Genomic DNA, 27,120 nt, shown 5'->3' on the forward strand with positions numbered 1-27,120 from the left:
GCAAAAGCTTATCTGAACAAACATGGGGGAACCCAATTGATCTCATTGGACAAACTGTCCATGGAGCTGCTGTCCTGGGTGACAATGACGATGCTGTCTATCTAGACACCTGGTGGGAGTTTCCAACCTGATGGCAGGCTTGGCTGATCAGGATCTCCTTGAAAATACCCGTACATGTTCCAGCAGGTGTCACATAGGATTGGGAATCTAGCTGTAGATCTGGTACCTCCAGGTTTCCAACTGTATTGGTATTAGGCACAGATGCCATGACTGGAAGGTGACCAGATGGGCTGCTGTATGCCTTTCCATTGCCTGCTTCTCAGAGTTCTATACAGGGGCAGAGAGGAAGTGATGGAGATGATCCCCATAGCTCCATTCTGGCCCAGGAGCCCCTGGCTTCTAAGTGTGAAAGTTGTCTCACAGGCTGGACCTTCTTTTGCAGAGACCAGTGGTCCCTTGACCAGAAATGTTCCAGTTAATAGGCTGAGTGACAGTGGCTAGGGCAGCTGGGCTTTTCTGACATTGTGCTGAAAACTCTGCTAGTTTCTAGGAAGGCCTCTACCAATAGACTTTGCTCCTTCAACTGTAGGGCCTTTGTTCCTAGTGTCATAGCACATGAAAGTATCCTCCTGAATGGGGTACAAAAGTGTTTAGTTTTCTCCAGATTGGATTGGATAACGGCCTCAGCACAAATACCCTCAAGAGGCAGGCTTCTACTCTTGGTACAGTCCTCAGGTGCCAGGGCCAGCTTTCTACATCCATACATCCTCTTGTTGTGATATTTGTCAGGGGAATGGCCCTGCTCAACAGTTCACAGATTCCCCACCTGGAATATAAATTGGGTTTTGACAGCACTCATGGGAGCTCCCTTCCAGCCTATGGTTTAGTTAAGCTGCTGATGCTTAAGACGGTGTTCCTCATGGCTATCACATCTGCCCACCATGTCTCGGGGTCAGGGTCCCTATCAGATGATCCAGGGTTATATATTTTCTTTCCAGAGCTTGGAAATGTTACTTTTTTGAACCACAACTCCCATCAGCCCCAGCCAGCATCCACTGGCTGGGGCTGATGGGAGTTGTAGTTCAAAAAAGTAACTTTTCCAAGCTCTGTTCTTTCCATACAAATTGTTTTACAAACTTCTCTCCTGAAGGTCAGCCTCCTTTTTCATCATTTCCAGAAGCTGGTGTTGCCTTCCTTTCACTTCAAGCTTGTGGTTCCCAAAGAAGTCAGCTGGCATCATCTGTATGTCCCTTAGGCCCTCTGCTTTTACTTCAATCAGACAATAGAGTTCAGACATTCTCAGTCCCTTTTTGCCGCTTTTCTAGACTAGGGCCAGGGATAGAAGGTATCTGCTTTATTTATTTTCAAGTGGTTGAGGAAATGCATAGCTTTGGCATGTCTGGCTCTGGAGAAGCCCCCTCCACAACTCATTCCTTGAGAGGGGCACCCACATTGTTTGCATTAAAGAGAAATTCTAATCTTGGACAACTACAGAGCAGCAGTATGGACCTCCATGCACATGTCCACTGAGCATTATGACATTGACTGTTGTGCCTTGGTGAATATAGTCTTTGGTAGAAATGTTCTGCAGAAAATCCTAGCCTAGGAGGGGCTGGGCCTGACCCCGGATGCCCATCCTCCCTGGACACTGTTCTGCTATGCCCCATTAGTGGCAATGCCCTCCAGCAGCCACTAGAAAAATAGACTCCTTACAGTGAATTTCTATTTTCAGGGGATGCTGGAGGGCATGCCTTGCCTCCCTGTGCCAGGAACATTTGTTCTCTCTGCCAGGTAGTGTTGAGTGGTCCTCTATGGTTTATGCTGCCACTCTACACATGGAATGGTAGGCACAGCATCCTAAGCTACAAACCAGCTCAGTTTCTGTCTTCCTGTATGATAGTTAACACTGTTTCTTCCACGCCTTTGCATAGTTGTTTGGTTCTGCTGCTTGTTGTTCCAGTTGCAGTTATTTGAAGTGAAACTGCTCCTGCCAGTATGGTCTAGGAAACAAGTAGGCAACACCTCCTACAGAGGAAATTTAGTGGCAATGCCCTCTGAAAATAGAAATTCATGGTAAGGAAATTTCCGTTTTCTCCTTTTTTCCATGCATAATGATGCAGCAATCTCAGCACAGAATTCTGAGCCTGAGATCATTCTTTATTTTAATAAATCTAAAGATGGCATCAGCATCTGTGACCACATGATATCCATATACACTTACAAACACACAATCAAACAGCAGGCAACAGTGTTTCATCCCCTCCCAAAAATAGTGGACAGTGTCTGCTTAAATGTGTCTGTTTTCTGGAAGCTGAACAACCCACAATGATGTGAATATTCCATAAGACGTATTTCTGATAGACCTAAGTCTAGAGTTGATCAAGTCCTGAGTTGGCTGCTGTTTGATCATGTGTTTGTAAGTCTATATGGAGACCATGTGGTCACAGATGAGTCTAAATGTATAAGTAGTTTGTCTGGGACATCAAGAGGGGCAACCCCAAAAATGATACAGCTTGCAACTGCTGACATCAAGAAAAGGGCCAGGTGTCATCTTTGTGATTGACACAATGAAAGGAAATTGCAGCAACCATCTGCTTCATGTAACTGTTTTGTCCTGCTCATGTATTTGTGCAGTGTGATTGTGCATATGTGACTCAAGTAGAGTGTGCAGTCTGTGATTTTTGTTGTTGTTACTGGAAATTCACAACTCATGATTATTGCACTGCTATAATGCAACTTTTATAAGTATGTTATATGTATGTTTAAAAAACTCAAATAGCATTTGAGCAGGTGTTTATATTTTACATTGTGGGATATTGTTGACACCAATTTGTGTGACTATATTGTTTTACTGGAAAAAGAAAGATCTCAGTAAAAGCATGATCTTTTTTTAAAATTTGCAAATGGTGTTATCCTTAATAACTTCCCTTAGGTATTTTATTTGTATAACTTTCACTTGGATTGGTACAAGCAGTTTTTCCATAGAGCACATCAATATGAGTGATGTGTTTTGTCAGTTCTCCCTCACAATGGCCTTGCTTTCCTTCCCTCATCTATTTTGTATACTGAAGGCCATGGAACAGAGGGAAAGGAACACAAAGAATTGATTCAGCATTATTGAATTGCTCCAGTCCCTGAATTAGTCCACAGGCACAGCTTAGGGAAGCTTCCAGAAGCAAAACTGTAGTCCCTGAACTTGTCTGGGCTAACTTAAGGAAGCTGGACTGAGCTAACGTTTATGCAGAGTCAGTTTATATAATCTCTTCGTGCTCCTCTCACTGCACCCATTGAACTAATAAATAAGGGGACCTACCTCAGCCCTATTAGGATATCTTACAAAGCCAGCAACTTCATTGGTAGAACTGTATCATGGATCTGATTGGCCACTTAAAAATAGCATTCTTCAATATTTCCTTTCTTGCTTTTTCACCTGCACTGAGGAGAGCTTGTTCTGTGTTAGCTTATTGATTCCAGCTTTATTTTTTATTTTTTTAGGAAGTGACTGGTAGAAATCTAGATCTTTTTTGGAAAAAGATTAAAAAATAGCACAAATTTCAGCCTTGTTTATTAAATGTCCATGTGTTTGAGTTTTACTAAGGAATTGAAAATACTCCTGATGTTTTGGCCCGAATCCCTAGTATATATATTGAAACTTGTGGGGTGGGGATGGGAAAGATGATACAAATGTTCTTTCTAATAGACTGCATTCTGATTCTGTATATTCCAGATCAGTAGCTGAAGCCACTGAAGTAGATCTCAATATGAGGGTTGGCCTACACACAGGAAGGGTGCTTTGTGGTGTCCTGGGTCTTCGCAAATGGCAATATGATGTTTGGTCAAATGATGTGACTCTTGCTAATGTTATGGAGGCTGGAGGGTTGCCTGGGTAAGTCTCAAGGCAGCTGGCTATTTAGTTATATAGTTATAAATATGTTCATTCATAAGAGTGTAGTGCATCCAATTGTTGTGGTAGTTTCATTCCAGTCTAGTAGTAAGCATTCTATTATACTTTTTTAGTGTTCAAAGCAGGCCCAGAACCAGTACTTGGCCAGGTGAGGCACTGGTTGAGGGCCACAGGGGTTTGGAAGGGTCACTCACTGACTGCACTGCCATTCATTGACAGCTGCTGCCACCACAAGCAAGGCTGGGCCCTGCCCAGGTTCAGGGGGTGTTGGAGGGGTGGGCCCATTGTCGGCACCATGCCAAGGCTCCCCCCCAATCTGCTGCCTACCCTAGTTGCAAGGGGATTCATTGCAAGTGTTTATTGGTTTTATACCAGGGCTGAACTGGATAACGGAATAATTTTATAAGATCTTCCAAGATTTTTTTTCCATAGGTGAAAGCTGCTATTGGGTAAGAAGATTTGGATCAGGACTTAGTAATTACCCTTCTTCATGCTTTGGCAATCTCACCACATTAAAAAAAAATCTAGGAAAAATTGATGCTTATAAGGACCCCTGTTTTAGCCTGTGATGTATCATGGCATTAAAAGGTTGTCTCTTTCTTTATCCCTACCCAATTTCTAGGAAAGTGCATATTACAAAGACCACATTAGAGTGCCTAAATGGTGACTATGAGGTAGAACCAGGGTATGGCCATGAAAGGAACACTTTTTTGAAGAAGCATAATATTGAGACGTTTTTCATTGTACCATCTCACCGGAGGAAGGTATGTGTTTCATTCTGACTGATAAATTGTTAGGCTTTTGTGATCTAATGCTTCAGTCCTATTGAGAAATCACAAACGGATCACATGCATTTTCATCTAGAAGCTGCTCCTCAGTTTGAATTGTATGGGAAACAGTGGGTAGTAGAACCCTATTCAGAGTGGACCCATTGATGTTAATAGATAATGGATCATCTTTCAGTGGGTCTACTCTGAGTAGGACTTAGTTGAATATAACCTCCTGTGCTGAAATGTTACGTTTCAGAATGGGCTATCAGTCTTCTTTTCACTATTAACAGTGTGAACTCTTAAAAAACTAGAACATTTAAATTGAACAGACGTCAGTCTAAAATGAAATGGTGTGGAATTTGTGTGGGTGCTGAGCAAGCAGAAATGTATTGAATGAGGGGCATCCTATTTTATGGGTCTTATTTATTAAAGTTATATCCCACCTTTCCTCCAAGGAGTTCAAGGTGGTGTACATAGTTCTACCCTCCCGATTTTATCTTTGCAACAACCCTATGAGGTAGGTTAGGCTGAGGGAGAGTGACTGGCCCAAGGCCACTCAATGAGCATCCTTAAGCATGACACAACATTGGTGTAATGATGTTTTATCTGTTTTGTTTTGTTTTATATATTGTACAGAATTTTATTGCTTTATATATTGCATTTAATTTTCTTAGATTTTCTTTACCCCCTCACCCCCAAAGAAGACTCATGAGACAAGCATTGGATTAAATTGCAAAATATGGGCAGGTGAGGAGTTCAACTAATTCTGATAGGGTAAGATTCCTCCAGACACCTGAGCATGTTCTCCAGCCTGTAGCTGTGGCTCCCCAGCCAAAGATGTGGAATAACTCTCCCTCCTTGCTAGGTGAGGTCTGAGTGTAGATCCTTCATGCATACTGTGGCCCCGTTGTGGTTGTGTTCACCCCAATGCACATGACAGACCACAAGGGGCACCCTACAGTCCCCTCACAGTCCTGAAGGCCTGGCACATCCCTGAAGGGTGTCCTTACCCAATAAAGCCTAAGTGTACCTAAATACTCCCTTCCCCAAATTTCCTCACCTGCTTGTACTCAGTGCCCAAACAGGTAGGCAGCCTTACCTCACTTGGAAGCCAATTGAATTAAACCCATCAGTATGGTCCAGCCAAAAAATTCCTACTTGGCCCCTTACAGACAACCAGCTTAGCCCACACTGCATATAGGGAGTGAGGGAGGGTGCAAACAGAATGTAAGGAGGAGGTTAGAGGGGGCGGAGCAGGCTTTTAAGCTCTGCTCCAACCCCCTCTCACTGGCTGCAGGACCCTCTCCACTCACCCCTCCCAAGTGCTCTTTGCAGAGGTGAGGGCAAACCTGCCCCTACATTAAAGTGGAAATATTATTCTCCCCACACTCAAAAAGAAGTCTCATGAGACAAGGCATTGGATTAAATGTTATATTTATTAAAACATATTGTGAATCTGAAATAAAGCATCTCCACTTAACCAAATTATAAAATATGGGCAGGTAAGGAATTCAACTAATTCTGGTAGGGTTGCAAGCCTCCAGACCCCTGGGCATGTTCCCCAGTGGGTAACTGTGGCTGTTCAACCAAGGATGTGGAGTAAATCTCTCTACTTGCTAGATGATAAATTTTTGTTCTTTTCAAACTTTTGTTTGAATTGGAATATAATGCTTAGCAGCTATGTTTACACAGGCTTATATTATGCTGCCTTAGAGAAGTATGGTCTGGTAACTTTCACATATCTGCAGAAGCATAATTCATCTGGTAAGCCTTTTTTAAAAAAAATAATTTTAGCATTTAGTTTTTTTAAAAAATAGTATACAGTCTTTAGGTTAATAAAAGCACTTTATATTTAGTGTTGTATATTCTTAAGTATTGTACAAATTGAATCAACGCACAAATAGAAGCTTTCCAAATAAATGCCACTGGTGAAGACTTGAACTAAGTTGAAACGCGTCTGGCATATTTGGCATATTATTTGACTTTTGCTGAGCATTTTATCTTTGTAATTTTCATATTTCTGTAATTGTACATCTCTGCATTTTATTGGTACATGGTGTTGTTTGTGTATATATATATTTTTTGAGACAACTCTATTACTAAAGTGCCTGTGCATTTGAAACTGGGCTTCTTTGCGCATTCTGTCAACTACCAGCTTTGTTTATATTTTGTACTATTTTCATATTTTTTGAATCTTATTTTGTATATTTAGACCTTGATTTTTGTTGTTTTTCCATTTGTTCTCTTGTCAAGGTTTATTTTCTTTGTATCAGGTTTGTGCTTACCCAATAATGCATCAGAGTACCTTAATATTTCCCCCCAATTTCCTCACCTGCTGGAACTCAATGCCACAAGAGGTGAGCTGCTCATGTTTGTTCACCTTACCCCACAAGACCGAAAATATCCCATGACTGGAATACACCAATTGAAGGATATAACTTGAATGATATAACTTGTTCAAAAACAAAAGAAGGAATAAAAAGGGAGGTAAAGTCACGCTATATGTTAAAAATATGTATCCCTGCACAGAAATACAGAAGATGAGCTTGGTAGCTCTACTGAGAGTATCTAGATTAAAATTAATGGGGCAAGTAATAAAAGGAATGTGGTGCTTGGAGTCTACTATCGACCACCCAATCAAGGAGAAGACAAGAATGTAACTTTTGAAAAGCAAATTGCCAATGTTTCGAGGAGGCATAATGTAGTAGTAATGGGGGATTTCAGTTATCCCAATATCTGTTGGGAGACAAACTCTGCCAAACATGGCCCCTCCAAGAAATTTCTGACTTGTGTTGGAGAAAACTTTCTCCTACAGAAAGTGGAGGAAGCAACCAGAGGATCAGCTATCGTGGACTTGATTCTAACCAATAGAGATAATTTGGTGGATGAAGTGGCAGTTAGGGGGACTCTGGGAGACAGTGACCACACCATACTTGAATTCTTGCTGTTAACAGAAGCAAAAGCTGAGAGTAGCCATACGCGCACCCTGGACTTCAGGAAAGCTGATTTTAATAAACTCAGAACAATTGTAAGGATGGTTCCATGGCAAGCTACCCTAATAAGAAAAGGAGTCCGAGGTGGGTGGGAGTTTCTAAAAAAGGAAATTCTAAAAGTGCAATGGCAAGCAATTCCAACAGTGAAATAAGGGGATGTGGCTTCACAAAAAGCTTAGAGATGACCTCAAAAAAAGAGAGAAGGACACATATAGGAAGTGGAAAGAAGGCCACGCCACAAAGGAAGAGTACAGGCAGGTATCACAGAATTACAGGGATGGCATCAGGAAGGCTAAAGATGAGAATGAGCTGAGGCTAGCAAGAGATGCTAAAAGCAACAAAAAAGCTTTCTTCAGGTAGGTCCATAGTAAAAGACAGAGAAAAGAAATGGTGGCACAGCTACTCAATGAGGATGGCAAAATGGTAACAGATGACAAGGAAAAGGCAGAAGTGCTCAATTCCTACTTTGGCTCAGTCTTCTCCCAAAAAAGGGCCTATGACCCTCCCAGGAAACATTAAATAGAAAGGGCAGGATTGGAGCTTGAGACTGATAAACAGTCAAGGAATACCTAATCACTTTGAACGAGTTCAAATGGGCAGGGCTCGATAAACTGCATCCTAGAGTATTGAAGGAACTGGCTGAAGAACTCTCAGAACTGCTGTCTATTATCTTTGTGAAATCATGGAGGACTGGTGAAGTGCCAGATGACTGGAGGACAGCTAATGTTGTCCCTATCTTTGAAAAGGGCAAGAAGGGACTTCCGGGAAGGGTGACTTAGCCTGTGCCTGCTTTTGAGACGGGCTCCTGCCTCAAAAGAAGCTTATTCAGATATATCAGTCAGTTTTTTCTTTTTTTTTTGACTGATTAAACTTCTCCCGGGTAGGGAGAAACGAAGAGATTAACCTCAAAGCCTATTTTTGTTGGGACGACCAGATCTCATTAATTTATGGGACGAGGTCCAGCCGACGAAGGTGGGACGGATTTTCAACAGCAAGCTCTATCTGATAAAGCGAACGTTCACCTTATCTTCTAAGAGAGAACGCACTAACAGGCAAGCACCCTTCTTTCTATATTTTTCTTTTACTTGACTTAAATTGTTGCTGTTTAAAAGAGATTTGCCAGATTGATCGGTTTTTGACATCTCACTGGGGAGCCGTAACTTCTCTCTGCTACGCACTAATTAATAGCTTATCTCTGTTTTTGTTGCAAAAAGCTGTCCTGGATTTGCATTCTAAAGATACACACAGAAGAGGGATTTCTATTCCAGATTTTTATTTTGAAAAATATTATACTGTTTTGAGACTACTCTCTTTTTGGTCTATTTTATTTTGACGAATCTGTTTCTTGACGATTGCCATTAATTGCTTCGATCCTGGGAATTGCATTTTGTTTACTTAACTATTGGAGAGATAAGGCTGTCTGCTCTGTTTATACTGTGATGTCACCAAGTTTGGAGTATTAACCCAATTGTTGCTGAAATAAGAAGTGGTTTTCCTATATTTTTCTTTTAAAATGGCAATTAAGAAAGTGGCTGAGAATCTGGAAATAACTATGTTTCAGAGAATAATGAATGAGATTGAGATAACGAAAATTGAATTGAGTAAAATGAAGCAGGAGATTAAAGATATAAGGGTCCCTGTGAGAGAGGTGACCCTGGAAGGGGTCCCTGTGAGAGAGGAGACCCCGGAGATTGGAATAGGGGTCCCTGTGAGAGAGGAGACCCTGGAGACTGGAATAGGGGTCCCTGTGAGAGAGGAGATCCCGGAGATTGGAACAAACGTGGAACAGGAACAAGATTTGGAGTCTATGGACTTTAGAAATAAAATCTATTGTTTGGAACTCAATGTTATCTCTGAAGAAATTAATGAAGACTCTAGAGATAAAGTTATCAATGGCATGGATTATCTTCTGGACTGGAATGATGTGATGGAGCCCAATATAGAGAAAATCTATGGAATTAACTGCAGCCATGTGACAATGGAAAAACTTTTAAGAGATGACCCAGTGTATTTTGAAAAAAAGAACAGAGATATGATTTTACAGCAGTATTTCAACAACTTATTCAGAATGGATGGCAAGAAAATATTTGGGATAGAGGTAATTCCCATCAGACTCTTATTATACGACTATGGCTTTGACAGCAAGATTATTATGGAATACTGATAATGGAAGATTGGATATCGAAATTACTGGACTTAACAAGACTACTGAAGATGGAAGATGGAAAATGGAACTAATAGAGATAATAGAACAATGGCTACTGAAATTACTGAACCTAACAGATTCTGATGTGATGGATTAATTGAAATGTTTATTTTGACTATGGTTATGACAATAAGATTATCATAATTAGTAATGAGATGGATTAATCGATATGCTTATCTGGAAAAAAAATTGATAGATATATTTCTTAAAGAATTGAAACCTCTCTTTGACTTTTTGTGGAAAGAATAAAGTAATGTTTATGAGATTTGATGATTAAGTAAGATAACTACTGGAGGAAAGTGATTTTATAATATGACTTAAGAGACAGGATTGCTATATATTATAGACTTATAACTGATTTGATCTTTGACAAATGGGAAGTCAATATTTTACTCTTTATTTTTTATTTTTGTTTTTTTTTTTTTTTTCTTCTTTTCTTTTTTTCTTTTTGTTTAACTATTTTTGATTTTGTTTTTTGTCTTTGAATGTTTTATGATTTTGTCTTGTATGTTTTATGAAAATCTGAATAAAAATTATTGAAAAAAAAAAAAAAGAAAAGGGCAAGAAGGAGGAACCAGGGAACTACAGACCAGTCAGCCTGACATCAATCCCTGGAAAAACTCTGGAGCAGATCATAAAGCAATCAATCTGTAAGCACCTTGAAAACAATGCAGTGATTACTAGGAGCCAACATGGATTTATTTATTTATTATCATTATTTTTACCCCGCCCTTTTTCCAAAACTGGAACTCACGGCGGCTTCCAGATAAAAGCACACATATAATTAAAAACATACAAAAGTCTAGATTAAAATCGAATTAAACAATTTACAGTATTATCAATAACAAATCCTGCCGAACTAATCTTATCATGTTTTTTGATCGGGTAACCTCCCTTGTGGACTGTGGGAAAGCTGTGGACATAATATATCTCGACTTCAGCAAAGCTTTTGACAAAGTGCCCCATGATATTCTGATTAGCAAGATAACTAAATGTGGGCTGGATGGAACAACTATCAGGTGAATCCACAGTTGACTCCAGAATCATACTCAAAGAATGCTTATCCATGGTTCCTTCTCAAACTGGGCAGAAGTAACGAGAGGGGTACCACAGGGCTCGGTCCTGGGCCCAGTGCTCTTCAACATTTTTATGAACGACTTGGATGAGGAGGTACAGAGCATGCTTATCAAATTTGCAGATGTTACAAAATTGGGTGGCACAGCTAATACCGTGGAAGACAGAAACAAAATTCAAAGGGACCTTGATAGGCTGGAGCATTCATAGAATCATAGAATGGTAGAGTTGGAAGGGGCCAATAAGGCCATCAAGTCCAACACCCTGCTCTGATTTGGATTCCTGCATTGAGCAGGGGGTTGGACTTGATGGTCTTATAGGCCCCTTCCAACTCTACTATTCTATGATTCTATGAATATCAGGCAAACACCTCCGTAAATTCCTCCAAAGCATATCACAACTTTGAACCTAACAAGTGAACCCCATCATCATGGAACAGATGCAGGGCATCAAAACGAATCCTTTGGTGAGGTATATAGGCCCACGCAAGTGACAGCACCAATTTTCTTACCCTCCTGTTCACCCCATGCCTTGCATCACTCTTTTTGGGGTGAACATCCGTCCTCCAAGTCCTCCACTCCAAAAGATCAGACTAAACCACCAGCACATGGGAAAATGGTGTCCGATCCAAAATAAATTGTGTGCAATCCTGTTAAATAGGGCCATCCTTGGGCCTTGAACTAAGTCATTCTGGCCTAAATGAATGACCAGAAAATTAACTGCCTCACTGCACTGAAGTTTTCACCAGTCCAACATATAAGGCAGGGCACACTCTAGACTTTGTTTTTGCTCCAGAGGGAGGAAGGGCTGATCTGGAGATAAGTGGGGTGGATGTAACCCCCTTGTTGTGATCAGACCACTTCCTGGTGAAGTTTAGATGTATGGCTTAAATCCTCCCCTGCAGGGTTAATGGAAAAATTAAGCTGGTCCTTGTCAGTCCCCTTCTCAGGGTCTGCTCTCATTAACGGATCTCTAACATTGGCGCCAGCACAGGTCTCTCACGATCCCACTACTAGGTGCCACCACCTGACACTCTGTAACACAATACTGCCCTGAGACTGTGCCTTAGTCTCCTCCTCAGATTGCTGCATAGTGTCTGGGTGCACTTACAGGCCACAATCCCCCTGTATCTTTCTGCCTTTAAAGATTACAGCCCTGGGTTGCTTTTGAATACCTGCTACTGTTACACTATCTCTTCACCGCTGCCACCATTGATACTGTTCCCAGCCTTGGTATTTGCTCTGCCCACCCTTCTGGTCTGTAATATCCCAGCCAAGGATCAGGCATGTTGTTAAACCAAAGCTATTTATTTATTAACACAAGGAATAAACATGATTACTTTAAGTTCAGACAATATATGTGTGGCTACATATAATAGTTTTCTTTTTATCTATCTTAGTCCTAAAGCCTGCCTCACTACCTGCCTAAACACAAATCCACCCCTCCAAAACCCAGAACCAACAACTAACAACCAACTGTCATTTTCGCAGTTATACCTTCAATCACCCAGACGCTCAACCAATCACAACTCAACATTCCTCAACATTCCAACCCATGTACTCCCCCCTCTCACTCATTCTACTTACCACATTTACCCTACAAAATCGATACTTTCCATAATTACTGTACAACATTTACAGGGGCATCACTGTCCTCCCCCGGAAACTAATGGAATCCACTAAGTTTCCACTAGATAGAACAGGTTACCCTGTTGAAGCCCTTATCACGCTGTGGAACGAGATATATTGGGCTCCTAACACGGTTGCCCCTGAGCGCCCTCTCCGGCATTGTAGATGTTGATTTGCACCTTGGTTCACCAGTGAACTGAGCAATGAAACAGGCTGGACAATGGCTAGAGTGCAATTGGTGAAATGCTGTGAGGCTGATTGAGTGTGAGTCAAACATCATAACATGCTCACTTTGTGGCAGTGAAGAAGGCCTACTTCTCTGCCTTTATTGCATCCTCAAGAAGCCATTCAGGGGAACTTTTTTGTCTTCCCATGGGTCTGTTGACATCAGCTACAGGAAAAGGAGTTTTAGAGCCTTCTGAGGCCCACTGTGAATAGTTTGCAAGGGACTTCGAGGCTGCGCACCGCCGTAACAACCTTGATGCCCCCTCCACATCTGCTGCAATTCCCAGTGAGGTGTCCAGTGCAACATCTGCTGCAGCTTCTTGGGATCAGTTTCAGTTGAAGTGGCCTGATGTGGACAAGGTGGTTGTGACGATGCAATCAGCAACATGTCCTCTCGACCCTTGCCGGCTTATTAAAACGTGCCGAGGGGGTATGACCAAGTGGATCCAGGGTGTGGTCAATGCATTTTTACTGGTCCCAGACATCCTGAAAGAGGCATTGATCCATCCACTCCTGGAGAAGCCAAACCTTGACCCATTGGTTTGTGACAACTATTGCCCGGTCACAAATACCCCCTTTTTAGTGAAGGTGATTGAGTGTTGTGGTGCAGCAAGTGCAAGTACTCTTGGATGAAACAGATTATCTTGACCCATTCCAATCTGGGTTCAGGCCTGGTTATGGGACTGAACTGGCCTTGGTTGCCCTGATGCATGACCTTTACTGTTATTCTTACTTGATCTCTAGGCAGCTTTTGATACCATTGACCAAGCTATCCTTCTGAGCTGACTTGGTGAGATGGATATCAGAGGCACTGTTTTACTGTGGCTCCAATCCTACCTTCAGGGTCGTTTTCAGGGAATAGCATTAGGTGTTTGTCTTTCAGCTCCCTGGCAGTTGTGCTGTGGGGTGCCGCAGGGTGCCATGTTGTCCCTATGCTGTATAACATCTACATGAAGCTGTTGAGATCAGTCATCAGAAGATTTGGGGTGAAGTATCAGCAATACACTGATGATCCTCAGCTCTGTTTCTCTGTAACCTCTGAATCAGGAGAGGCTGTGCAAGCCCTGGACCACTGCCTGGACTTGGTGGTGGGCTGGATGAGGGCCAGTAAACTGAGTCTGAATTCTAGCAAGATGGAGGTGCTGTGGGTTGGTGATTCCCAAGTTTGGATAATTAATCAGTTGCCTGCTTTTGATGGGGCCATTCTCCCTCTGAAAGAGCAGGTTTGTCATCTGGGGGCACTCCTGGTTCCATTTCTGTTGGTAGAGACCCAGGTGAATAGGAATGTCTTTTACCAGCTTTGGCTGATCAGGCAATGGCAGCCTTTTCTGGAGAAGGATAGTCTGACCACTGTTGTCCATGCACTGGTAACCTCCAGACTGGAGTACTGTAATGCACTCTGTGTGGGGCTGCTTTTGAGGTTGGTCCAGAAGCTGCAGCTGGTACAAAATGTGGAAATATATGTGTTTTATGTATATCATTGCACAGGATCTCAGCTATCACCAGATATATACAAATCAATTACCTTCCCTATGCGTTTCCTTTCAAACTTAATGAATTTTCAGTGGGGTAGCCCTGTTTACCTTTTGCAGAAAAACAACAGTCTCATTGCAGCTGGTGCAAACTGTAGTGGTGCAACTGCTCACTGGGGCAGGTTATTGCCAACATGTTAACTGCTGCTGAAAGCATTGTACTGGCTGCCAATTAGGTACTGGGCCAAGTTCATGGTTCTGGTTTTTGTGTACAAAGCCCTATACAGCTTGGAACCAGGATACCCGAAAGATCATCTTACCTCTTATATAATCAATCACTTTGTTCTGCAGGTGAGGGCCTCCTGCAGATACCATCTTATCAGGAGGTCTGTTCCACGCAACCTAGGAAGCAGACCTTTAGTGTTATGACATCTACCCTTTGGAATTCCCTTCCTTATATATTAGACAGACACCATCTTGGTTACCTTTTCAGTGCCTATTGAAGACCTTCCTCCTTCAACAAGCTTTTTAACAGAGACCTTTTCCCAGACTGCATCTCTGTTGGAATTACTTTTGTATATGTTTTTATGCCTTTTTTTTTTGAAAAAGTGTTTAAAGTTGTTTTGTTTTAATGTATTTTAAAGTCTTTTATTTTTAAAATTTTTAAAGTGGTTTTTAGTGTTTTGGTTTGCTGGCCTTGGGCTCCTTCAGGGAGGAAAGTTGGGATATAAATTTAATAAATAAATTCAATTCACTAATAGGCAAATCAATCTTGCCTATTACGAACCTACCTATAGTGAACAGATATTTCAATCAAACTTTAAAATGCAGGGAAATTGGGCAGCTATAGTGAATGCACAAGGGGAGCAGGAGACCTGGCCTCTCTAAGATATTGTACTGCCCTACAAATTTGTAAAAATGCAAACATAATTTGAGTTGGTCTTTCACAGTCCAATCCCCTTCCTGTGCAGCATCGAAGAATTTGGTAACGTGCCCCTGAGCATATGATGAGTGGTGGCAACACCTGTAATCAGCCTAGCTAATAGAAACAATACATTTGCTCTGCTAATCTTGTTTTAGGAGGGAGGAAGCAACAGTACTAAGACAGCTGATACAGTTCAGATAGTCACTTTAAATATGTTTGATTTATTTTGCAATTTTAGGGGGTGCGGGAGTGAAGGAAGGAGGAGGAGGGGATGAGATTGGGTGGGTGTGCACTGAGCAGAGGGAAGTCCCTTTCCTTTCCAAAAGGAAAACATTGTGAATAGTAACATTGTTTTTCAGGGTTTCCCCCACCTTTTTATTCTACAACAGGCACATGTAGTCTCCTACCCAAATTTAAACCAAAACTGTCCCTGGCCACATCCACACAAGATAATTATTTCACTTTAGACAGTCATGGCTTCTCCCAAAGAATCCTGGGAAATGTAAATGAAGGGTGCTAGGAGGTGCCCTTTCCTCTCACAAAGCCTCAATCAGAGCGGCTGCCTGTTAAACCACTCTGGCCACTGGAGCTCTGTCAGGGGAATAGGAGTCTCAGCATCTTTCACAAACTACACTTCCCAGGATTCTCTGGGGGAAGCCATGACTAGTAAAGTGAAACAAAGGCCTGGTGTGGGTGTGGCCCCTTGATTAGGCAAACCCGGCAGCTGGAAGTCCCTAGCCACATCCACCCCAGACCATTATTTCATTTTATACAGTCATGGCTTCCCCCAAAGAATCCTAGAAAATGTTGTTTGTGAAGGGTGCTGAGAATTGCTAGGAGATGCCCTATTCCCCTCACAGAGCTACAATCCCCAGAAGAGGGGCTGACTGTTAAAACACTCTGGTCACTGGAGCTCTGTCAGGGGGATAGGAGTCTCCTAACAACTCTCAGCACCCTTCATAAACTTCACTTCCCAGGATTCTGTGGGGAAGCCATGACTGTTTAAAGTGGAATAAATGTCTGGTGTGGGTGTGGCCCCCTGATTAGACAAGCCCAGCAGCTGTTAGTCTGGCTTTTAGAACACTGACAGTTGGTTCTTACTGAGCATGTCAACATTATAATAGACTTCAGTGTTAAATTTCTTAAATTAATTAAAAATCAGCCATGCATTTTTTTAACTTTTAAACTGCAGAAGATGAAGGGTATGGGGCAAGGTCAGTAATATGATTACAGGTACTCTGTGAACATGGCTGCTCCATAGAAGCTTCAGTGGAAGGGATATGGCCATATTACTGAAGGGACATGGTCTGATTACTGCTAGGTACAACTAGCAGCAATTGTGTATAGTTGGAGGTTCATTCTGTTTCCTGACTTCTAACTGAGCAGAGCAGAGAGGGCTACCTCAGCTGGTCCTTGGGATATACAAGTGAGCCAGCTCTCAGAGAGAGTGAATAGAGAGAGCTAACAGGAGTTTGGCAGCAGAGTTCAGTGGAGAGATCAAGGGCATGTCCTAACCTAAAAACAATTCTTATAGTGTGCAACATATATCAGTAAGACTCTCCAGTTAACCCTCAAGGAGGACAGGACAAAGCACAGGTCATTCCAATACAAGTAAGAAGAAAGAAACAAAAGGTAATAGAGACTATGGATGGAAAGGACACTCCAGTGGTGGTGATCTGCAAGGTATGTGCAATGTTTTCTTCCCTGAGAACAACATAGTGTACATGTGGAAGAAGCGCAAGCTGGTTGACATGTTGGAAGAAAGAGAGGTCCAGAGCACCGGGTGGCTGCGCTCAAGAGTATAAGGGAAGATGAAGACTTCTTAGACAAAACACTGGAACAATAATAGCAATCAGAAGTACAGGAGGTGGAAGAACAGCAGCATGTTGAAGCAGAAGAGGAGAGAGTTGACAAGTGGAGGAAATAAGTGGAGGAAACTCCATGGAAAAGGGTGACAGGAGCAGAAGAGCTAGAAGACACCCTTTACTGGGGGATCTATGGAACTGCTTTCAAGCACTGAAATGAGACTGGAGGATAGCCTACTGAAGAATTACAGGAGACCCCACAGGACAGGCTGAAGCTCAGTCAAGCAGAGGCAATGAATCCACGCCCCACAACAACAAGAAGAGGAGTAGTGGGAGATTCCCTACTGTGTTGGATTGAAATCCAAGTATGGAGACCCATGGTATCAGCAGGTATGCAGTCACCCTGGAGCATATAGAGATGTGAAAGAAGGGTTGCCATAACTCATAAAGTCCACTGACACGTATCCCTTTCTTTTCATCCATGTAAGAATGAGTAATACTACCAAGAGGAGTTACGAAGAAATTAAGTTAGACTTTGAAGCTCTGGGAAGAAAACTCAAGGACTTTTGGTCCCAGATAGTTTTCTCACCTATCCTTCCAGTATTTATAAGAGGAATAGAAATGGGGGGGGGATACTCCAAGTGAATGACTGGCTATGAATGTAGTGCCGATGCAAAAGATGTCTTTCCTCTGTGTTCACTGGGAGCTTCCACAGCACAGGGGTTGGATACTTATGCAAGCAACATTTTTTCAGTTTTTTGTTTTTTACAAACATTTCCCAACATAAAACCAATGTCACCTCACAATAATTGATTTTTAGTTTCAGTGTTTGAAAATTAAAATACCATACAGAATGAGATTACAGCATACCATTTGTAATTCAGTAATATGAGAGCATTGGTCAGAGGTCTGATTACTTTTGCAAGGCACTGTAGTTCATTACAGAATCCTTTAAAATGTCCCTAATCAATTGTGAATCAAATATTCATTCCCCCTTCTAATTTTGATACAATCCTGTTTCTTGCAAATTTGCTCCATAACTTCATAAGCCAATAATCTCAGCTTTTTATTCCCTGATTCATGTGTTTTTTGTTTAGGTATTGTAACATGGTTGAAATTTTCCCTACCTCTAAAGTTTTTAATTCTGTTTTCTGATCACCTTATCATATAATCACTTGTTTTCTTATTTTCTTCCAAATGGATAATCTTGTTTAATATTTATTTATTAATAATATTTATTAGTCGCTTTTTTTCCAAAAAGGAACTCAAAGCAACTTACAAAATAAAAATTGTGCTCAAAGTGGCTTACAAGAAAAGCAAACAACAATTTCAAAAACAATTTCATAATAAAATAATACAACAGCAGTAATAAAACAACAAATGTCACAGCAACAGAAAAACCATTTCAATACTATAAATATAACATTACAATCGGAATTGGCTCTCTCTTGAGATCGAGTTTATCCCCAACATTCCACAAAACAATTTGCAACACACAAGTGTTTCTGCAGCGGCTGTACAGAAGAAATCAAGGATGAATAGTTGAGTGTGATGCTTTTCCCTCTCTCGTTTTAGATGGCCGTACTCACTAATCATTTGCCCCCTTAGGACTGCTTTCACTATTTCCCATAATAGTGAATCTGAGTATTGTTGAGAATCATTGTTAACAAACAAACAAAACCTCATCAGTCTTTAGTTTCAGTCTGCCATATATTTTCAGTTTTTATAAAAGAATAGGGTTTAGCATCCAAATTGCTGGTTTGAGGGGGTTCATTTTTAAATTTCATTATGGTGAATACTGGACTATGATCCAATATAAGTATTGTGCCTATATCTGAGAATTTAATTTTGCTTGAGGATTTAATTTTGTAGATGAGCATAGCAGGTAATCTATATAGGTGGGGGACTCAAGGCAACTGGATAAAGATGAAAAGTCTCTTTCAAATGGATTGAACAGACACCATGAGTTCACCAAGTTATGTTTTGCTAATAGCTATGGGCAGATCACCTAGATTTTGAAAAATGTTTTTTCATTCTTTGCCTCATATCTTTTTTCAGAGCTAAGCTCCAGTTTAGATCTCCTCCAAGTATGCGATCCCTTGCTCATAAGCTCTGTAGGTTTTTGCAGAAATTCCTCTTATCCTGTATTTGGACTGTGTATTGATTCTATGGTCACTTTTGCCCCTTACAACACACATCTGAAAAATGTAAAATGCCCCATAGGGTCTTTTGAAACACCAAGTTCTTGAAATAGTGGCTGTTGTGACACCCAAATACCCAACCTCCTGGCTTTAAACATTCCTGGTGCTGAGTATCAAATGCATGGTGTATTCTTTATTAACAGAGTAGTAACAAGCTGTTTTTTCCTGATGTGTCTCCTGGAGCATCTCTATATCCGGATGTTTTCGTTTTGGAAAACCTCGTGCTCTTGTGTGTTTTACTGGGTTTACTATGCCATTCATTTTCCATAAACAAAGTTTAACATTCATTTTTGCTATGCATTAACTTCCCCCTCCATTTGTTCACATAGAATACACCAGTGGTTTATTTTACTCTAGTTTGTTTGTCCCATGGATAACCCCATCCCCCAAAGTATAAGAGCAAACAGAAAACCAAAAACGAGGGAACATTTTCCTCCACAGAATCACCTGATCTCAAGCATTTCCATAGATCCCATGAAAGGGAGCTATAATCAAGGAAAATAAGTTGGGGATGTTGTGCTAATTGTCCACACCCCCAACCAACATATTGTACAGTTCAGAAGTTATAAGGCACTATGAACTGTGTCAAAAGAGAAAGCTTGCCAAAGGATGTTGTCATTTCTTTAGTACAATACAACCTTTGAGTGTTGCTTAAGGGAGTAGAGTAGGAGTATGTGTTTTTTGCAGGCCAGGTCCATTTACTTCTAGAGGATTCTTTGGCTTTGGTTTCTTATAGGAGAAATGATGCCAAACATCAGGCGGGTATATCATTGTGTGATGCCAGACGCCAGACATTCCCTAGATAAGAAGCTTGTTTAAAGAGCTTCCTTGAAATGCCACCTCAGGGAACTGGTGTGTCTGAGGATCGTTCGGTCAGATACAGCATTGTGTGAAGAAAGGGAAGATCACAGACAACATCTGGAGCCTGCAGGGAGGAAGAGGTTGCTGGTGGTGTTGTGGCCACTGCCTTGGACCTCAGCTGTTTTGGGCCTTGATCTTCCCACTGAGATTTCATGCTCTTTGCAGGACTATGACCAAGGTTCTGACTCAAGATCAAGATTAGGGCCTTGACTTAGCAGTTTTACTATCCATCCAGCTGGCTGAGGAAGGGATCCAGGGGGCTGCCATTAGTGTTGTGAAGGGCAGAGGGAGATACGGAGCGGGGAGACAGTTATGTCATCAGGGGAGATGGGTGTGCAACAGGGTGCTGGTTGCCCCCGCCCAAGTAGTCTGGATAGCTGGGGTGATAACCCCCCTGGGTTGAAAATTCTGCTTATGAATGCCAGGCCGGTGAATGGTAAAACAACAGCCATTCAGGATCTGATACCGGATGAGCAGGCCGACCTGGCTTGTATTACAGAGACCTGGTTGGATGAAGATGGGGAGGTTAATCTCTCTTAGCTTTGCCCGCCAGGTTTCTCTGTACAGCAGCAGGCAAGACCTGGGGGGCGGGGAGGTGGAGTTGCAGTGGTCTATTGTGATACCATTCCCCTGACAGGGTGCCCTATCCCACAGTCTTCAGGGTTCGAGTGTGTGTATCTGAAGTTGGGTGGCGGGACAGAATAGGGATTCTGTTGGTGTACCGCCCACCCCGCTGCTCAACAGTCTCCCTTCCTGAGCTAGCCGGGGTGGTCTCGGGGTTGCTGTTGGAATCACCTAGGTTTGTTGTACTGGGGGACTTCAACTTCCATGCTGAGACCATTCTGGCGGGAGTGGCTCAGGATTTCATGGCCGCCATGACAACCATGGGTCTGTCCCAAGTAGTATCTGGTTCCACTCATGCTGCTGGCCACACTCTGGACCTTGTGCTATGTGCTGGATGGGAAGATGGTGATCTTGGTGTGAAGGAACTCTCTGTAGTTCCATTGTCATGGACAGATCACTACCTGGTTGGGTTTAGACTCACTGGGACTCAAAACCTCTGCAGGGGTGGGGGACCGATTAGGATGGTCCACCCCAGGAGGCTGATGGATCCGAATGGTTTCCTGAGAGCTCTTGGGGTTTTTCCTGTCACCTTGGGAGGCAACTCTGTTGAAGCTCTGGCTGACCTCTGGAATGGGGAAATGGCCAGGGCGGTGGACATGATCGCTCCTGCGCATCCCCTCTCACGGAATGGAGCCAAACCAGCCCCCTGGTTTACCAGGGAGCTGATGGTGATGAAACAAATGAGACAGAGACTAGAGTGACGTTGGCGGAAGACTCGGAGCGAGTCTGACCAAACACGGGCTAGAGCCTATTTGAAGGCCTACTCCGTGGCAGTGCAGGCAGCAAAGAAATTATTCTTTTCTGCCACCACTGTGTCTGCGGGGAGCCGACCAGCAGAGCTATTTCAAGTGGTCAGGGGTCTTTTACATTCTGGCCCCCGAGAGGGTAATATAGACCACTCATCAGCCCACTGTCAAGAATTTGCATGGCAGTTAGCAGACAAAATTGTTCAGATTCATTCCGACTTGGATGCTACAGTTGATACAGGCTCAGTGGATGTAACTTTGGCTCCTGCTTGATTCTTTTCAACTTATGCAACCTGAGGATGTGGACAGGATCCTTGGAGAGGTGAGGCCCACCACATGTCTGCTAGACCCTTGCCCTTCCTGGCTTATTAAAAGTGCCAGAGGGGGCCTGGCCGAGTGGGTGAAAGAAGTGGTCAATGCCTCCCTACAACAAGGCAGAGTTCCAATGCGCCTAAAGGAGGCAGTTGTAAGGCAGTTGAAAAAGCCCTCCCTGGACCCCTCTATTATGGATAATTATCGGCCAGTGTCTAATATCCCATTTCTGGGCAAGGTAATAGAGCGTGTGGTGGCCTCCCAGCTCCAGGGATTCCTGGATGAAATGGATTATCTAGATCCATTTCAGTCTGGTTTCAGACCTGGTTATGGGACGGAGACGGCTTTGGTCGCCTTGGTAGATGACCTACGCAGAGAACTGGACAGGGGGAGTGTGTCCCTGTTGGTTCTGTTGGACCTCTCGGTGGCTTTTGATACCATCGACCATGGTATCCTTCTGGGTCACCTTGCCGGGATGGGACTTGGAGGCACCATTTTACTTTTTTTTTTAATTAATTTTTATTCAAATTTTCAAAACCAAAACAATACAAAAAGAAAAAACACAAATTAATAACTAATACAATAAAAAAAGAAAAAGAGGGAAAAAAACTATTGACTTCCGATTTGTCGTAGTTCAGCTATAAGTCTATAATATATAACAAGCCTGTCTCTTAATAGATTACAAAATCACCTTCCTCCAGCGGTTATCTTAGTTGGTATCAAATCTCATTAACATCATATCATTCTATTCCTCCACAAAAAGTCAAAGAGAAGCTTCCAATCCTTGAGATATATGTCCATCAATTTTTTTCTAGATAGACATGTCAATTAATCCAACTCTTCAAGTCTACTAAATCCAGTAATTTCAAATCGCTCTTCTTCCTTTATCCGTGTTGATTCCATCTTCCATCTTCGATCTTTACGCACCCAATAATCTTGCTGTCATAGTCATATAATAAGAGTCTGATAGGGATTTCCTACATTACCAATATTTTCTTGCCATCATTTCCGATCATATCACTGAAGTATTGTTGCAGAACCGCATCTCTGTTCCTCTTTTTTACAGAATGCACTAGCACATCTCTTGAAGGGTTTTTCATTGTCACAAAACAGGAATTAATTCTGTAAACTTTCTCCATTTCAAGTTCCATCAAATCCTTCCAGTCCATGAATTTTTTCGAACCGATGATATTTTTATCTCCAATCTCTTCACCAATTCCTTCAGGGACAGCGCTGAATTCCAAACAGTAATATTTGTCTCCAGGATCTATCACAGCCAGGGAATCCAAATCTTTTTCCAAGACCATATTTAATCCAATCTCCAGGGCTTGAACCTTCCCTTTAATTTTTCTTTCATCCTTTTTTAATTTTCCAAATTTATCTTTGTTCTCCTTTCTCATAGAATCCTGAATTTCTTTCAGCTCCTGTCTCATTTCGCCAAATTCACTTATCATCATTTGTCTGTTATGTCTGAGTTCTTGTTTTGTTAGCTTAATCTCATTCATTATTTTCTGAAACATATCTAAAGAGAAAGTCTCTTCTTGTACATCCATGATCTCAACCACCTTCTTGATTGTCATTCTTAAAACCAAAAAAACACAGTCCCTTCAATTTCCAATGTCCCAAGCAAAGAACAGTTTATTTCTTTATCCAGTTACAAAGGAGTTAATCTTTCAAGCCAGCTGACGTCACCCTCTAGACAAGACGAACTGCCTTATCTCTTGTATGTCCAAAAGTGCCAAAACAACTTTAATTAACAGCATCCAAATAATTAGTAGCAGGAAGAATGAGCAGATTCGTCAAAAAAAAAAGTAGACCGGAAAAAATAGTCCCAGACATATATTACTCAAAAGTCTTATAAATTTTTTAAAAAATCTCTCTTTAAATTAGAAACCCCTCAGCCGTTTATAATCTTTATAATGCTGATTTCCATGCCAGCTTTTTGCAATAAAAAAAAAGATAGCCTATTTTTATTTTCTTGGGGGGGGCACCATTTTACAATGGCTCCGTTCCTTCCTGGAGGGGCAAACCCAGAAGGTGGTGCTGGGGGATTCCTGATCGACTCCTCAGCCGTTGGCCTGTGGGGTCCCTCAGGGTTCAGTTTTGTCCCCCATGCTATTTAATATCTACATGAAACCGCTCGGAGAGGTTGTCCAGAGGTTTGGGGTTCGGTGCCATCAGTATGCAGATGACACCCAACTGTACTTCTCCTTTCCACCTAATTCCAAGGAAACTGTCTTGGGTCTAAACCAGTGTCTGACAGCAGTGGTGGACTGGATGAGGGTAAACAAGCTGAAGCTTAATCCAGACAAGACAGAGGTGCTCCTAGTCAGTCGAAAGGTGGATCAGGGAATAGGGATTCAGCCTGTGCTGGATGGGGTTACACCCCCCTGAAGACGCAGGTTCTCAGTTTGGGTGTGCTCCTAGACTCAGCCTTAAACCTGGAGGCCCAGGTTTCTGCGGTGGCCAGGAATGCTTTTGCACAGTTAAGACTAGTGTGCCAACTGTGCCCATTCCTGGAGTCATCTGATCTGGCCAAGGTGACACATGCCTTAGTTACATCCCGCTTAGACTACTGTAACGTGCTGTATGTGGGGCTGCCTCTGAAGACTGTTCGGAAACTTCAGTTGGTGCAACGAGCTGCAGCCAGAATGTTAACTGGGGCTGGTTACAGGGACCATACAACTCCCCTGTTGAAACAGCTCCACTGGCTGCCAGTCTGTTTCCGGACACAATTCAAAGTGCTGGTTATGACCTATAAAGCCCTATATGGCTTAGGTCCAGGCTATTTGTCAGACTGTATCTCCCTATATGTACCTGCCTGGGCCCTGAGATCTTCAGGAGAGACCCTTCTCACGATCCCAACACCTTCACAAGTGCGACTGGTGGGGACACGAGATAGGGCCTTTTCGGTGGCTGCCCCTAGGCTCTGGAACTCCCTCCCTAGGGAGGCAAGAGTGGCCTCCTCCTTGCAGTCTTTCCGCCGACAGTTATAGACTTTTTTCTTCCGGAAGGCCTTTGGAATTGAAGGTTTTAAGGGTAGAGACTGAAGAGGATGCTGTATGTTTTACTTGTAGGCTCCTAAACTGGGTTGCAGTATTTTAAGTGTATATCTAATTGGTTTTAACATCTTAATAGTTTAATCCTGTTTTAATGCTGATTTTATATGTTTATATGTTTTATATGTTTATAGGTCCGTAATGATATGCACTTATTTTTATCTGGAAGCCGCCTTGAGGTCCAGTTTGGGAAAAGGGCGGGGTATAAATAAGATGATAATAGTAATAGTTTTTATTTTTCCTGATGTTGTGTGGCCAGTCGTACAAAACCACTGATTGAAACAATGTTGATCTTCGCTGTCCTCTTGTGCAGTCTTCGTGTCTTTGGTATTGTCTCCTTGCAATTTCAGTTGCATCATCCTCTTCTCTGCCTTCCTCTGGGAAGCCAGCAGATATGTAGAGTTAAATAAGCCAGCAAGTCTTAAGGGATATCCTAGCTTTTCTCAGCACAGCCGTTCTCCTCAGGTGTTTAATGGTGGCTTTGTGTTTTATACTGAGCTTAAGATCAGATGTTTTTGCCAGTTTGTTTCTCTTGGTAGAGATTTCTTGAATTTCATTTTTAAGCAGAGTGAAAGCTAATCTCTGTTCTTTGGAAAATATTTTTTGAATTATTGTCAAATGTCTGGGACTGGTGTCCAATCCTCTTTTGAGAGTCATGCAGGTTTTCTCACAACGATGGGGCCTGAGTTCTGGTTGGCCACTTCAGTGCTCTCCCAGGCTCTGAAGTAGCATTTTAAATATTTCTCTTTTTCCCCAGACAAGGACAAGGTTATTGTATACATAGTCTGGTAAAAGCATTTTGGTTTCTCTCACTTTTGGATGCGTTAATGGCCATTAAAAAGTTGGTTGGGGCAGAGCTATTGAATTATCCCATCAGCTTTCCTTACAATGTCACCACCCGCTGCCCTAATGAACTAACAACTCTGCTTGAGTGTATGCACCCTTACATGACTTGGGACTGATCAAGGGAGTCAGGAGGTGAACAGATGTTAGATGCAGTTCAAAGATCTCTACAGATGACCCTGTTTATGTCAGAAACGATGGCCCTTGTGCAGTGTGGATTCCTGCCACGATGATCCAAGCTATAGAACCATTGTCCTACCGGACTCAAACACTAGATGCCACATGTTGCATCGATGTGTGGGCCAGATGAGAGGGTATTCTCCAGTTTCACCAGTTCTCTCTGAAAGTGCTAGAGGTTCTCAACTGGTAAGAAACAATGAGCCAGGGACTGCTCCTGAAGTCACATAAGAGCATTTGTGTTTGGCCCCTGACAAGGGCCAGCATGAGCCAGAACCAAATTGAATGATAAGTGAGACGTCATCATCTGAGACATCACAATTACCATCAATCAACTAGTGCTACAGCTTGCCCTCATTATCTTCAGGACTATGTAAGCAATGGGGAGGGGTATAATGTATTGGCCCTCCTGGCTTGCCATACCAGAAGCAGCCTGTGTTAGCTCTTAGGCACTGTGCTTTTAGTTTTTGTTCTGCATCACAACCAGCAGCTTGATGCATGGTCATTCCCTCCATTTTGTGTTAACGTTTTTTCTGTTATGCATCCTCTTTTATTTATTATTTATTTATTTATTAGATTTATATCCCTCCTTTTTGTGGTCTCTTCATGATACTTTTATGATTCCATAGTACTATTTATAGGTTACTTTCAGAAGATAGATCATGGTCTACTATTTGACTATGTGCTAGAGATGGGATTCGCTGAATAGTTCTGGTCTGCTTGCACTGTGATAGTCCGTCGTTTGATCCCAATCCTCCCTTTTATTGTTCCCACTTGCTCTGGCACTTGCTGATTCGATCTCCTGTGTGTGTTTTTTGGGTGATTCAATCTGCTGGGGGCGGGGTTTTTTGGTGGCGAAACCATTTTGTAATTATTAATAGAAATACTTATGTAAATGATGACAGTATTCGATGTGGTTTTTTGATGGCTGGAAAAAAAACTGCATAATTATTAGGTAGCTTACGTAAAATAATCATAGTGTTCCACATGTTTTATTCTGATTTACACATCCACGAGGCAGATAATCACCTTTGAGTCTGTCTCTTGCCTCAGGCTAACTAATGTGCTGCTTAATGATTCCCCTTCCTTTTGTTATTCACTAGTCTCCAATTACTTTGTCAGCAGCACTGCAGCAGCATCACCACCACCACTAGTACCACCTTTTATTTTTGTTCACCCCACACATACACACATACTTAGCACAGAGTGAGTGAGAGACAGCCCTTTGTTAGCTGAAGACAGCATCAATGAAAGGGGGGTGGGGATGGGGCGGGTAACATGAGTCAGTCTCATCA

At 42.2% G+C, this 27,120-nt stretch overlaps 1 protein-coding gene across 5 annotated transcripts in view; it reads left to right on the forward strand.

Moving 5' to 3' along the window:
• ADCY1 (adenylate cyclase 1) overlaps positions 1-27,120 on the forward strand; it is a 350,409-nt gene that overhangs the window by 235,007 nt on the left and 88,282 nt on the right. For all 5 annotated transcript variants that reach the window (XM_061585729.1, XM_061585731.1, XM_061585733.1 and 2 more), the window contains exons 6-7: positions 3,728-3,886; positions 4,527-4,668. In XM_061585729.1, coding sequence (XP_061441713.1) covers positions 3,728-3,886; positions 4,527-4,668 — 301 coding nt within the window. The remainder of the gene's footprint in view (positions 1-3,727; positions 3,887-4,526; positions 4,669-27,120) is intronic.

The sequence above is a fragment of the Rhineura floridana genome, chromosome 10 (genome assembly GCF_030035675.1).
Source record: "Rhineura floridana isolate rRhiFlo1 chromosome 10, rRhiFlo1.hap2, whole genome shotgun sequence".
Classification (NCBI taxonomy): domain Eukaryota; kingdom Metazoa; phylum Chordata; class Lepidosauria; order Squamata; family Rhineuridae; genus Rhineura; species Rhineura floridana.